Source organism: Hemitrygon akajei, chromosome 18 (assembly GCF_048418815.1).
Source record: "Hemitrygon akajei chromosome 18, sHemAka1.3, whole genome shotgun sequence".
Lineage (NCBI taxonomy): Eukaryota > Metazoa > Chordata > Chondrichthyes > Myliobatiformes > Dasyatidae > Hemitrygon > Hemitrygon akajei.
Window position 1 is genome coordinate 30,325,409 of NC_133141.1, and position 12,316 is coordinate 30,337,724.

General features: G+C 48.5%; 1 protein-coding gene across 1 annotated transcript in view; it reads right to left on the reverse strand.

Moving 5' to 3' along the window:
• Nucleotides 1-10,919, reverse strand: part of shmt2 (serine hydroxymethyltransferase 2 (mitochondrial)) — a 48,441-nt gene extending 37,522 nt beyond the window's left edge. The window contains exon 1 of the mRNA XM_073071234.1: nt 10,773-10,919. Coding sequence (XP_072927335.1) covers nt 10,773-10,826 — 54 coding nt within the window. The 5' untranslated portion in view covers nt 10,827-10,919. The remainder of the gene's footprint in view (nt 1-10,772) is intronic.
• Between the last annotated feature and the right edge of the window lie 1,397 nt (nt 10,920-12,316).

The following is a 12,316-nucleotide window of genomic DNA, read 5'->3' on the forward strand; positions in this document are numbered from 1 at the left end:
CCAACGTAGAGTGGGGTCTGCTCCATCGAGCACCTTTGCTCCATCCACCAAGGTAGGGTTTCCTGGTGGCTAACAATTTTAATTCCTATCCCCATTCCTGATCCGACATGTCAGTCCATGGCCTCCTTGACTGCCGCAATGAAGTTGGAGGAGCAACACCTCATATTCCATCTCGGTAGCCTTCAACCTGATGGCATGAACATCGACTTCTCCACCTTCTGGTAATTTTGCCTCCCTCCCCCTTCTCTTTTTTACCATTCCCTATTCTTGTCCCCCTCTCACTTCCTTCTCCTCACATGCCCAACTCCTCCTTTACTTTCCCCCATAGTCCACTCTTCCTATCAGATTCCTTCTTCTTCAGCACTTCACCTCTTCCACCTGTCCCCCTCCCTGCTTTTTAACTTTGACCCCCCCCTCCACCACCCACCCACCCACCCACCTACCTTTCCCCTCACCTGCTCTCGCCTATCACCTGCCAGCCTTGTACTCGACCCCTCCACCCACTGCTGCCCCCCTTCCTTTCCAGATCTGATGAAAGATCTCGGCCAAACTATCAACTCTTTTTTCCCTCCATAGATGCTGCCTGACCTGCTGAGTTCCTCCAGCATTTTGTGTGTGCTGCTCTAGATTTCCAGCATCTGCAGAATCTCTTGTGTTTATGGCCGAAAGGGAAGTAATTGTTCCAGAACTACACAAATTTTTACTGTATCTTTGTACATGTGGCAATAATAAACCACTAACACAGAATAATACCCCCTATCACTGATCGGATGTTATTATTGTCACATGTACAGTGAAAAGCTTGTCTTTCATACTGTTCATTCAGATCAGATCATTACACAGTGCATCGAGGTAGAACAAGGTAAAACAATAACAGAATGCAGAATGAAGTGTCACAGTGACAGAGAAAGTACAGAGCAGGTAAATGATAAGGTTGCAAGGGTCACAATGAGGTAGATTATTAAGTTAACAGTCCATCTTATCGTATGAGGTTCATTCAATAGTCTGATAACAGGAGAGAAGCTGTCCCCTGAGCCTGGTGGAATGTGCTTTCAGGCTTTTGTATCTTCTGCCCGATGGGAGAGGGGAGGAGAGAGAATGTCTGGGGGCGGGGTGGGGGTCTTCGATGATGCTGTCTGCTTTACCAAGGCAGTGAGAAGTGTAGAAAATCAAGTCACTCCTCAGCCTCCTTTGCTCTAGGGAAAACCTGTGCAATTTCTTCCCGTTAATAAAGCTCACTTTGTCAGATGAATGAATATTCAGACTTTTTAGTACGCTGCCAATGTCTACACAGGAAGATCCCATGCAGAGCCCTGATTCAAGTTCAGCCAGAGGGGGTGGTCCCATGGTGCTAATGAGATGGATAACTCACCCTCTCGCTGCAACACCAAAGTCAAAGTTGAATTTATTGTCACCTGTACAGGTCCCTGTGTGGACAGGTGCAGTGAAAAACTCACTCACAGCAGCATCACAGGCACAGAGCATCAGAAACACAACACTCACAAAGAAACATAGATTAAACAAACAATAGACAATTTTTACAAGACAGAATACATTTGGAACTAAAACCAAGTCCATCATATCGGCAGAGTGGTCACGGTGTTTCTGTACTGAGGTGGTGATCAGGGTTGTGCCGGTTGGTTCAGGAACCGAATGTTTGAAGGGAAGTAGCTGTTCCTGAACCTGGGTGATGTGGGACTTCAGGCTTCTGTACCTCCTGCCCGATGGGAGCTGTGAGAAGATGGGATGGCCCGGATGGTGGGGATCTCTGATGATGGACGTTGCCTTCTTGAGGCAGCACCTCCTGTAGACACTACCCACGGTGGGGAGGGATGGGGTACCCATAATGTACGGGGCAGATTCCACAACTCTCTGCAGCTTCTTACATTCCTGTGCATTCGAATTGCCGTACCAGATTATGATGCAACCACCTATGAAAGTAGGGACCCTGACATACCTGCCTTCTTTTGACAATGACTCCTCCCCCCCCCCCCCCCCCCGGAAATATTCCTGGAACATCAGGGAGCTCGACAGTGGGGGGGAGGATCACAATGCCACACCCTTCACTATATGGGGGTGGGGTAGAGAGAACCCTCCCTGAGTGGGGTGTTCCACCTCCCTGGAGCACACCTTCCATGAATTCTCCCCACACCTCAACTCCTGGGATTGTACGTAGGACTGAAGAGAGGAGGGTGTGATGGAGATGGAGATGAGGGGGTTGGGGGAAGGATGAAGGGAAGAGGAGAAAGAGAGATGGACAGGTGAGGGTATTGGGGGGAGGTAGGAGATAATTTGACATCTATTGCTTTATTCCAAGGGGTGTTAGGACTTCAGAAGTTGGGACCCTCTTGGTGAGCCCACATCAGGATACGATAGGGTCTTTTAAGAGTCTCCTGGATAGGCACATGGAGCTTAGAAAAATAGAGGGCCATGGGTAACCCTAGGTAATTTCTAAGGTAGGAACATGTTCAGCACAGCATCGTGGGCCGAAGGGCCTGTATTGTGCTGTAGGTTTTCTATGTTTCTAAGAGTACTGTCTACAGTTCCTGGTCTCCTTTCAGGAGGGCCCTGAATTGTGTTGTAAAACAGGGGCACCTACAGTTACAGGTCCATGGATTCCCTGAAAGTGGTGACACAGGTAGACAGGGTGGTTTGGTACACTGGCCTTCATCAGTCAGGGCACTGAGTACAGGAGTTGGAGGTTGTACAAGATGTTGGTTAGGCCGCATTTGAAATATTGTGTATAGTTTTGGTCACCCTGCTATAGGAAAGATGCCATTAAGCTAGAAAGAATGCAAAGGAGATTTAAGAGGATGGTGCTGAGACTCTAGGGACTGAGTTACAGAGAAAGGTTGGGCAGGATGGGACTTTGTTCCTTAGAGCGTAGGAGACTGAGGGGTGACCTAACAGTGGTGTATAAGATCATTGAGGGCCATAGGGTGAATGCACACAGTTCCCCCCCCCCAGGATTGGAGAATCAAATACCAGAGGATCCATGTTTAAGGTGAGAGGAGAAAGATTTAATAGGGACCCGATGGGCAACCTTCTCACTCTGAGGAGTCTATATATGGAATGAGCTGCCAGAGGAAGTGGTTGAGGTAGGTACAGTAACAAACATTTAAGTCACTTGGATAGGAAATGTTCAGAGGGATATGGGACAAACACAGGCGACTGGGACTGGGACTGGCTTAGATGGGAATCTTGGTCAGCAGGAAGTGGTTGTGCCGAAGGATCTGTTTCTATGCTGTGAGACTCTAGTCCATCCTCCCATTGGGGGGTCAGTGTGGAGTAGATTCCCCGGTTCGATTAACTGGGGGTTGCAGTGGGGTGGGGGTAAGTGGGGACCTGTACCCATTGAGGGCTTTGGAGGAATGAGGCAACATTAGGTTCTGGGGTTAGGGGAGTGCTGGACAGGGTGAGTGTCTCCACTGCTGGGTGGGGAGGGGGTGTGGAATCCAGAATGAGGGGGTGGGGTGAGGGGGGGGAGTGTGATATCGTTTCAGAATAAGTGGTGAGGAGCCTTCGGATGGAAACGAGGTGGGGATTCCTCCTCTGGGAATTTCTCTCCCCAGGGAGGTACTGTGGAAGGGGTCGAGAACAGTTCCGAGTTGGAGGGCGATGCGAGAGGGAAGGGTTAGATTGATCTTGGAGCAGGCTAAAAGGTCAACATAAAATCAAGGGCCCAAGGACCAGTATTGTTCTATGTTCTGGATTTCAGGCGATTCCTTCCCGCCTTCCTCGCACCTCCCAGCTGACGGGGAGACAGGTGGGAATCACCCGGCAGAGACCCTGTCTCAGCGCAGTTCCAGTTCATCAGCTTTCCACTCAAAGCTTGTCAGATCCTTAATGCGATTCATTTCTGTTCCCATATCCTGACAGAGGATAAATCGCCCACTGCCAGGGTCTGCAGATTAAACACCATCACAAAGAAAAAATCCCTGCCACTTAGTAACAAATCTCATCGGCAGTTTGGGATGTAAAATTCTCCTCTGTGTCCCACACCACCAGGTCTGTGAACACAATGATAGCATATGCCCATAACTTCTCTCCACTGCCATTCAGCCCATCAAGGAGGTTGAGGAGATCCATCTTGTCACCAAAACACTTTAACAAACTTCTACAGATGTATAGTTGGAAATGTCCTTATTGGTTGCATCACGGTCTGGTACACAATTCAAATGCACAGAAATGTAAGAAGATTCAAGATTGTTTATTGGCATTTGTCAGTACACCAGTAGAAAGGAGAACAAAAAGATTGTTACTCCAGTTTCAATGCAGCATAGAAAACACAAGAAGGATAAAGAACACAATAAAAAAAACCAAAACAAACAGAATAAATATAAAAGCAATCCTATATAACACAATATACAAGTAACTCCCCGGAGAGCAGAGTGGGTAGAATGGTGCCAGTGATATGTGGGCAATTTTAACTACTTGTTGTAGAGCTGCAGAGAGTTGTGGAATCTGCCCCGTACATTATGGGTACCCCCATCCCTCCCCACCGTGGGTAGTGTCTACAGGAGGCGCTGCCTCAAGAAGGCAACGTCCATCATCAGAGATCCCCACCATCCGGGCCATCCCATCTTCTCACAGCTCCCATCGGGCAGGAGGTACAGAAGCCTGAAGTCCCACACCACCAGGTTCAGGAACAGCTACTTCCTTCAACCATTCGGTTCCTGAACCAACCGGCACAACCCTGATCACCACCTCAGTACAGCAACACCGTGACCACTCTGCACTACAATGGACTCTTTGTTCAAACTGTGTTCTTTCTTGGAAAAATTGTGTATAATTTAAGTTTGATTTATATTTTCCTTCCGAATAGTGTGTCTCTGATGCTCTGTGCCTGTGGAGCTGCTGTAAGTTTTTCATTGCACCCGTGCATACAGGGGCGTGTGTGTGACAATAAACTTGATTTTCACGGAACATAGGACAGTACAAACTCTTCAGCTCATGACGTTATGCTGACTTTTCAACCTACTCCAAAATCACTCTCACACTGAATTTTATGGGCTCTCTCCAAATATCTGCAAGGAGTAGAGTGAAACAGCGGGGAAACAGGCCCTTCAGCCCATCAAGTCTGTGCTAACCTCCCATCCATACCAATCCCTTTCTATTCAATTCTCCCAGATTCTTTTCCTGCACCCATACAAGTGAGCAGCTAATTAACCCACTGATCCCGCAGGGTTAGGGTGGGGAGTAACTGTTCACATTTTTTCTCCTGCCTCTCCATTCCCTCCATCTTGCACCTCTCTCCTCTCTTCTATAGCTTCTCCCTCCCTTCTGCTCCCTCTCCTTCTCTCCTCCACCCTCTACTTCCTGCTTCTTCCTCCGACCCTGCCTCCACTTGTCACCCACTCCCTCCTCTCTCCCTTTTTCTGCTCCTCCCTATCCCTGCTCCCTCACCCCTCCTATGCCACCTCTTCCAAAACCCAATCTTCACTCTCCCGTCAGTCCCAGCTCAGCTCCCACACACAGCTCAGAGAATGAGAGAGAGAGGTTGTCAGGGAAGACACACTGTCAGCAGAACCACTCGACAGCGAATCAGGACTCTGCGTGGGATCTTGCTGAAAATCTTGAATAGTCATTCACACTGAAGTGATCTCACAAGATGTCAACAAATGAACTCATTCATGTGACAAAAAGGCTGGGACGTTCACTAGGGTCCAAGGCTGTGATGTGAACAAAGTTATCATTCACATTGCAACTTTATCAAACACTGATTAGGCCACACTTGAGAGGTTTCTGCGCACAGCTGTAGTCGTCACGTGACAGAAAGGGAGTGACCCTTCAACACACTGGAGAGGGAGCAGAGGAGATTCAGCAGGGTATTGTCCTGGATTGGAGAACTTCATTAACGGGAAGAAATTGCACAGGCTGGTCTTGTTCTCCCTGGAGCGAAGGAGACTGAGGGGTGACCTGCTTTTCTGTACTTCTCACTGCCTCGGTAAAGCATCCACCCCTGACATTCAAAATTGGGTATACTTCATGTTTTTCCTGTGAATGTTGTGTCTCTGGTGCTATGTGCCTGTGATGTTGCAATCAAATTTTTTATTGCAATATATACAAAATGCTGGAGGAATTCAGCACATCAGGCAGCATCTATGGAGGGGAATAAATGTGACCTCACAATTTTTTTGTATTTTCATTGTACTTGTGTGCACGACAATGAGCTCAACTTTGATTTTCAGCCCACAATGTTGTGCCAAACGAAGTCAACTAGAAATTAAGCTGCTCTCTTCTGCCCACGCAACCCTCCACAACCATCTAAAAAATTCCTCTCCGTGCCTTGTGGTGCATTGGGTGGCTTGACACTCAACCCAGCAGAGACGGAGCCGGACCACTCGCCTCGAAGTCTGGTGCTGATGCCACTACACAACTGGCCGCCATATGTTTATCTAAGAACCTCTTAAATGCCTCTGTCGTATCTGCCTTCACCACCACCCCAGGCAGCATATTCCAAGCACCTACCACTCTCTGTGTACAAGATTAACCCCTTGCATCTGCTTTGAACTTCCCCCTCTCACTTTAAATGCATGCTCTGTCCTTTTAGACATTTCCATTCTGGGAGAAAGATACTGTCTGTCTACTCTATCCGAGAGGTAATCCTATCAACCTCTGCTGCTCCAGAGAAAACAACCCAGGTTTGTCCAACCTCTGCTTATATAGTTCAAACCCTCTAATCCAGGCAGCATCCCGGTGAACCTCTTCTACACCCTCTCCAAAGCCCCCACACCCTTCCTGTAGACGTATCAGAAATAAGAGGGGATAGGTTTGAGGTGAGAGGGAAGAGGATTAAAGGGGTAGAAGGACAGGGTCCAAATGGGGGCAGATCAGTGTAGGTAGGCAAAGTCAGCAGACACATGTTGGGCCAAAGAGCCTGTTTCTGTGACTCTGGGATGTGGTTGGGTCAATGTTCAGAACTGTTTTGCACACAGATGAAAGGTCAATTGTTCTGGAAGCGGTGCCTGGGAACTTGGTGTGTTGTGTACTTCAACCTTTATCGGTTATGGGGGATTACAACATCTCCAGCCTTCCTCTCAACTCTGAGGAGATTCACTTTCACTAAGGCATTAAGGAGGAATCTCTTCCCTCAGGGAAGTGGGGAAGGTTTGACAATCTCTTGAATTCTACCTCACAAACCACACCTCCACATTCTGGGCTCCATACCTAAGAAAGGATGTATCGGTATTGGAGAGGGTTGAGAGGTTTATGAGAATGATCCTGGAATGAAAGGCCGAGATAGAGTGGAAGTGGAAAGCACATTTGCAAAAGTGGGAAAGTCTAGGAATAGAGGGCACCGCACAGAATACAAAGTCGTCCCTTTAGAACAGAGATGAGGAGGAATTTTTTAGCCCAGAGGGTGATGAATCTGTGGAATTCATTGTCAGAGGTAGCTGTGGAGGCCAAGTCGTTGGGTATATTTAAAGCGGAGGTTGACAGGTTCTTAGTGTGTCAAAGGTTATAGGGAGAAGGTAGGAGAATGGGGTAATGATGCATTTCACTGTATGCTTCATTGTACATGTGACAAATAAAGTTCATCTTTAAATCTTTAAAGTCCATGGGTGCACAAGTACAATGAGAAACTTAATTGAAGCAGCGTCACAGCCACAGAGTATCAGATACACAACGTTCATGAGAACAACACACACATTATACAGAAATTACGCACAATTACTGTTTACTCTTTTCTATAGATGCTGTCTGGCCTGCTGAGTTCTTCCAACATTTTGTGTGTGTTGCTTTGCAGTGTAAACTTTACACTGTAAACTGGTCACGGTGTTTCTGTACTGAGGTGGTGATCAGGGTTGTGCGGTTGGTTCTGAATGTTTGAAGGGAAGTAGCTGTTCCTGAACCTGGTGATGTGGGACTTCAGGCTTCTGTACCTCCTGCCCGATGGGAGCTGTGAGAAGATGGGATGGCCCGGATGGTGGGGATCTCTGATGATGGATAAATTTTTATATTGTTGGAACATGACCTCTCTGTGCCTGTGCTTACTGCTGCAACCAATGAAAGTCAGGGTCCCTCCCTCACCCCCCGTGCTGCCACCTTCAAGCATCATTGAACTTGGACACCGAAGTCCCCCTGCTTCTCAACACTCCCAGTGGCGTGATGGTAGAAAACCAAGGTGCAAGGGCCACCATGAGGCAGACTGGGAGATCTGAAGTTCATCCCTTAGCACACACAATTAAAGATTCAGTCACTGGTGAGACAGGAGCAGAGGAATCAGGAATGAAACAAGGCCACTCAGTCCTGTTACCCCATCCTATACCTCTGACCCGACTGTAAATGCAACCTTGTACAAACACCAAACCCCTTACTCATTGAGAACCAATCTATCTCCATCTCAACCACTCATTCCCATCTTCTCTGTCTCAAGGACTATTTCCCTCCCAAGGCTGGTTGTTATTCATCAATATTCCAGATTCAAAGATTCTAGTTATAGGATGTCATTTCCAGTACACGAGTGCAAAAGAGAACAAAATGATTGTTACTCCGGATCTGATGCAGCACAAAAAAAAACACAGTAAGATAAAGGAAACAATAAATATCAACATATAAGATAGCTTCTATAAAAAGATTGATTGTGTGTCCATAAAGTGACGCTAGGCACAGGAGTGTCTGTACATTAGCTGACTGTCAGAAAATGATAAAGTAGTGGTGGTTGGGGGTTGTGGAGGGGTGGGTTAGTGGTTGGAGGTGTTGATCAGTTTTACTGCTTGGGAAAAGTAACTGTTTTTGAGTCTGGGGTCCTGGCATGGATGCTACGTAGCCTCCTCCCTGATACAAGTGGGACAAACAGTCCCCACCATCTTCTCACAGCTCCCACTGGGTATGAGGTACAGAAGCCTGAACTTTGTCTCCCCCCTCCCACCCAGTGAGACCCAGGGTACAGGAGAAATTATTGCACTGCTGTTGTTTGTACAACATTTGGAGATAAGATAACAAGGGGCAAAATATTCCAGAGTCTAAAGGCAAGTTGCTATATCAGCAACTCTCCTCTGGCGGAGATTGTGAAAGGGAAAGTTATAAATGCATCTACACCCCTCTCCTCTGTGAACTCCTCACCCTCCTAATGCCTCCACAAAACCCCTCTCCATCATTGTGAACCCACTCCCTTTCCTGCACTTCTCCACTGTGAAATCACCCTCCAACCATCTCTGTGACCTCCTACAGCCACTCATCCCTTCCCATCTCTGCGACCCCCACTCTCTGCCCTACATCTTTTGCCTCTGTAACTCCTCTTCCTCCCCTACACCCCATCCCATCTCTACATACCCCTCTGGACCATAAATACCTCCCCATCTATGTGACCTACTCCCTCCCCTACAGCCCTCTCTGTGACCCCTTCCCTCACCTTCACCCTTCCCTGTCTCTGCCAGTCTCTCTCACCTACATCCCTCTCTGTGACCCTCCCCACCCTCCTGTCTCTGTGACCCCCCTTCCTCCCCTACACCCCTCCCTGTCTCTGTACCCAATATTTTGGAACATCTCATATCTACACATGGTCACGTGAAGGTGTAGAATTATACTAAACTTCATTTTAAAGTTCAATTTTATTATTAAAATTTTAAATAAGATTTAACTAAAATGTAAATATAATTGCAATTTGGGGCTATATTTTATATCAAACTATTTTTAATCAAATGAAACTCATCCACAGGAAGTTCCCTGGAAAGTCTCCAAGTGTATCTCTAACATTTGACCTGCACATGAAAACTGACACCCAACAGTCCTTGTCCAGGGTCCCCACATAGGGCCGGCAACAAGTGGTTCAGAGACATCTTGGAAAAGAGGGACACAGTTGGGAGCTGACAATGGTGGAGTAGGGGTGGGAGTGATGAGGCCATGTGGCGAGGATGGGAGGGGAGGAGTGGGAGGTGGGAGAGGGAAAGGGGGAGAGAGAGGGGGAGGGATAGGGGTGAGGGGGGTTTGGGAGAGAGAGGGGGTGGAGGCGGACGGGGGGAGATGGAGGTGGGATGGGGGAGGGGGGTAATCAAGGGAGGGTTGTGAAATCACTGTTTCCTGGGGCTCCGGTGTCATCACTCACAGTACGTTTCTGTCTCGTCACGATCTCCCTTACACACGCTCTCTTTCTATCAGCCAGCCCAGGCCTCTCGATCGGCAGCGTGACACTTGATCACACGTGCACGCCAGCTCACGCACGTACACACACCGACAGTCCAGTCAAAGTGGTCAATCGTGTGTCTGACAGGTGGACACAGGGTCGCACGGGCAGTTCACACGCACACGCAGGGTCAAACATCAATCACAATCTACCCACTGCCAGCATGTGAACTCGGCACTGCTCCGCTTAGCCGAGCCATCGGCACGCAACGTGTCAGTTCCAGGCAACACACTGTATTCATTAACTGGACACGGTGTATCGGTTCCCGGGGACACATCTCCACTCGTGGGACACATTATATCGTTCCAGAAGATATAAGGTATCGGCTCCCGGGACACACTGTATCAGTTCCCGGGGACACGGTGTATCCATTCCCCGGGACACACTGTATCAGTTCCCGGGGACACGGTGTATCCATTCCCCGGGACACACTGTATCTGTTCCCGGGGACACGGTGTATCCATTCCCCGGGACACACTGTATCCGTTCCCGGGGACACGGTGTATCCATTCCCCGGGACACACTGTATCCGTTCCCGGGGACACGGTGTATCCATTCCCCGGGACACACTGTATCCGTTCCCGGGGACACGGTGCCGCTGCCTACTCCCTGCAACTCCGGTCGGCCCCACTCTTTAACTCACCAACCCAAGGCCTGGTCCCAGCGCCACTCGCAGCCGCAACCCCAGTCCCAACATCGCCGCCAGCTTCCCGCTTCGACACCCTGCTCATCCGGGGCTGGGACAGGGGCAGGCCCGGTCCCAACCCCCGCCTCCTAACCCGCTGGCTGAGGCAGGCCGGGAGATGTAGTTCACCGTCCCTGCCTGCGGGGAGAGGTGAGACTGGACTCACTTCAGAGCCCTTCCCACAGCAGTCCCGCTTGGAGAGATATAATAGGAACCTGAGAGGCATCTCTTTCACCCAGAGGGGTGGTCCGTGAATGGAATGAGCTTCCAGAGGAAGTGGTTGACGGGGGTATATTAACATTTTTTAAAAACTTGGGCAGGTACATGGATAGGAAAGGTTTAGAGGGTTATGGGGCAAATGGGACCAGCTTAGGTGAGCATCTTGATCGACATGGAGCAGATGAGCCAAAGGGTCTGTCTCCCCTGCTGTGTCATAGAGTCAGAATAGTAGAGTACAGAAGCAGGCCATTTGGCCCATCCAGTCTGTGCCAAACCATTTAAACTGCCTACTCCAATCGACCTGCACCAGAACCATAGCCTTCCATACCCCAACCATCCACGTACCACTCCAAATTTCTCTTAAACATTGAAATCAAGCTTGCAGACACCACTTGTGCTGGCAGCTCATTCCACACTCTCACAACTCTCTGAGTGAAGAAGTTTCCCCTCATGTTGGCCTTAAACTCCAAGAAACTGAAACTGGAGAAATCACCTTTACCTATGGAGAAAAGATATCTTGCCTATTTGTGCCTCTCATAATCTTATAAACCTCTCTCAGTTCTCCCCTCAGCCTTCGCCACTCCAGAGAAAACAACCCAGGTTTGTCCAGCCTCTCCTTGTAGCTCATGCCCTCTAATCCAGGCAGCATCCTGGTGAACCTCCTCTGCTCCCTCTCCAAAGCCCCCACACCCTTCCTGTAATGGGGTGACCAGAAATGAATGCAATACTCCAGATCAAAGGTTCAAAGGTTTATTTGATTATCAAAGTATGCAAGAACACATCTCTTGAGATTCATCTTCTTTAGATAGCCAAAAATACAGAAAAACCATGGAATCATTGAAAAAAGGCATCAACCCCCCACCCACAAAAAAAAGAAAAAGGAACAGAAACTTGCAAATCCCAACGTCCCCCCCCCAAGTCCCTCCCTCACAAAAAAACTAATGTATTGCCCCCAAGGGAAAAAACAGCGATAATAACATCAACCCCCAACCCCTTTCTCACATGCAAAAATTTAACAGATCCCCCCACACAGAAAAACACAGACCCCCTCACACAAACACTAACATATCACCCCACAATGTCATCAAAACCCCCCATACCCCCAACTTGCCCATCGACAACAAGAAGGAAAAGACAGAAAACTGAGGGAGCAGTCCAATAATCACATCAATTTAAGAATTTCAAAAGCATCCTCCATCAGCATCGAGGACATTCAACCACTTGAATTCAGTCCTTCTGTGGGAAGCAACTGCTGACCTGGCCTCCTCCAGATTCACCTCGAT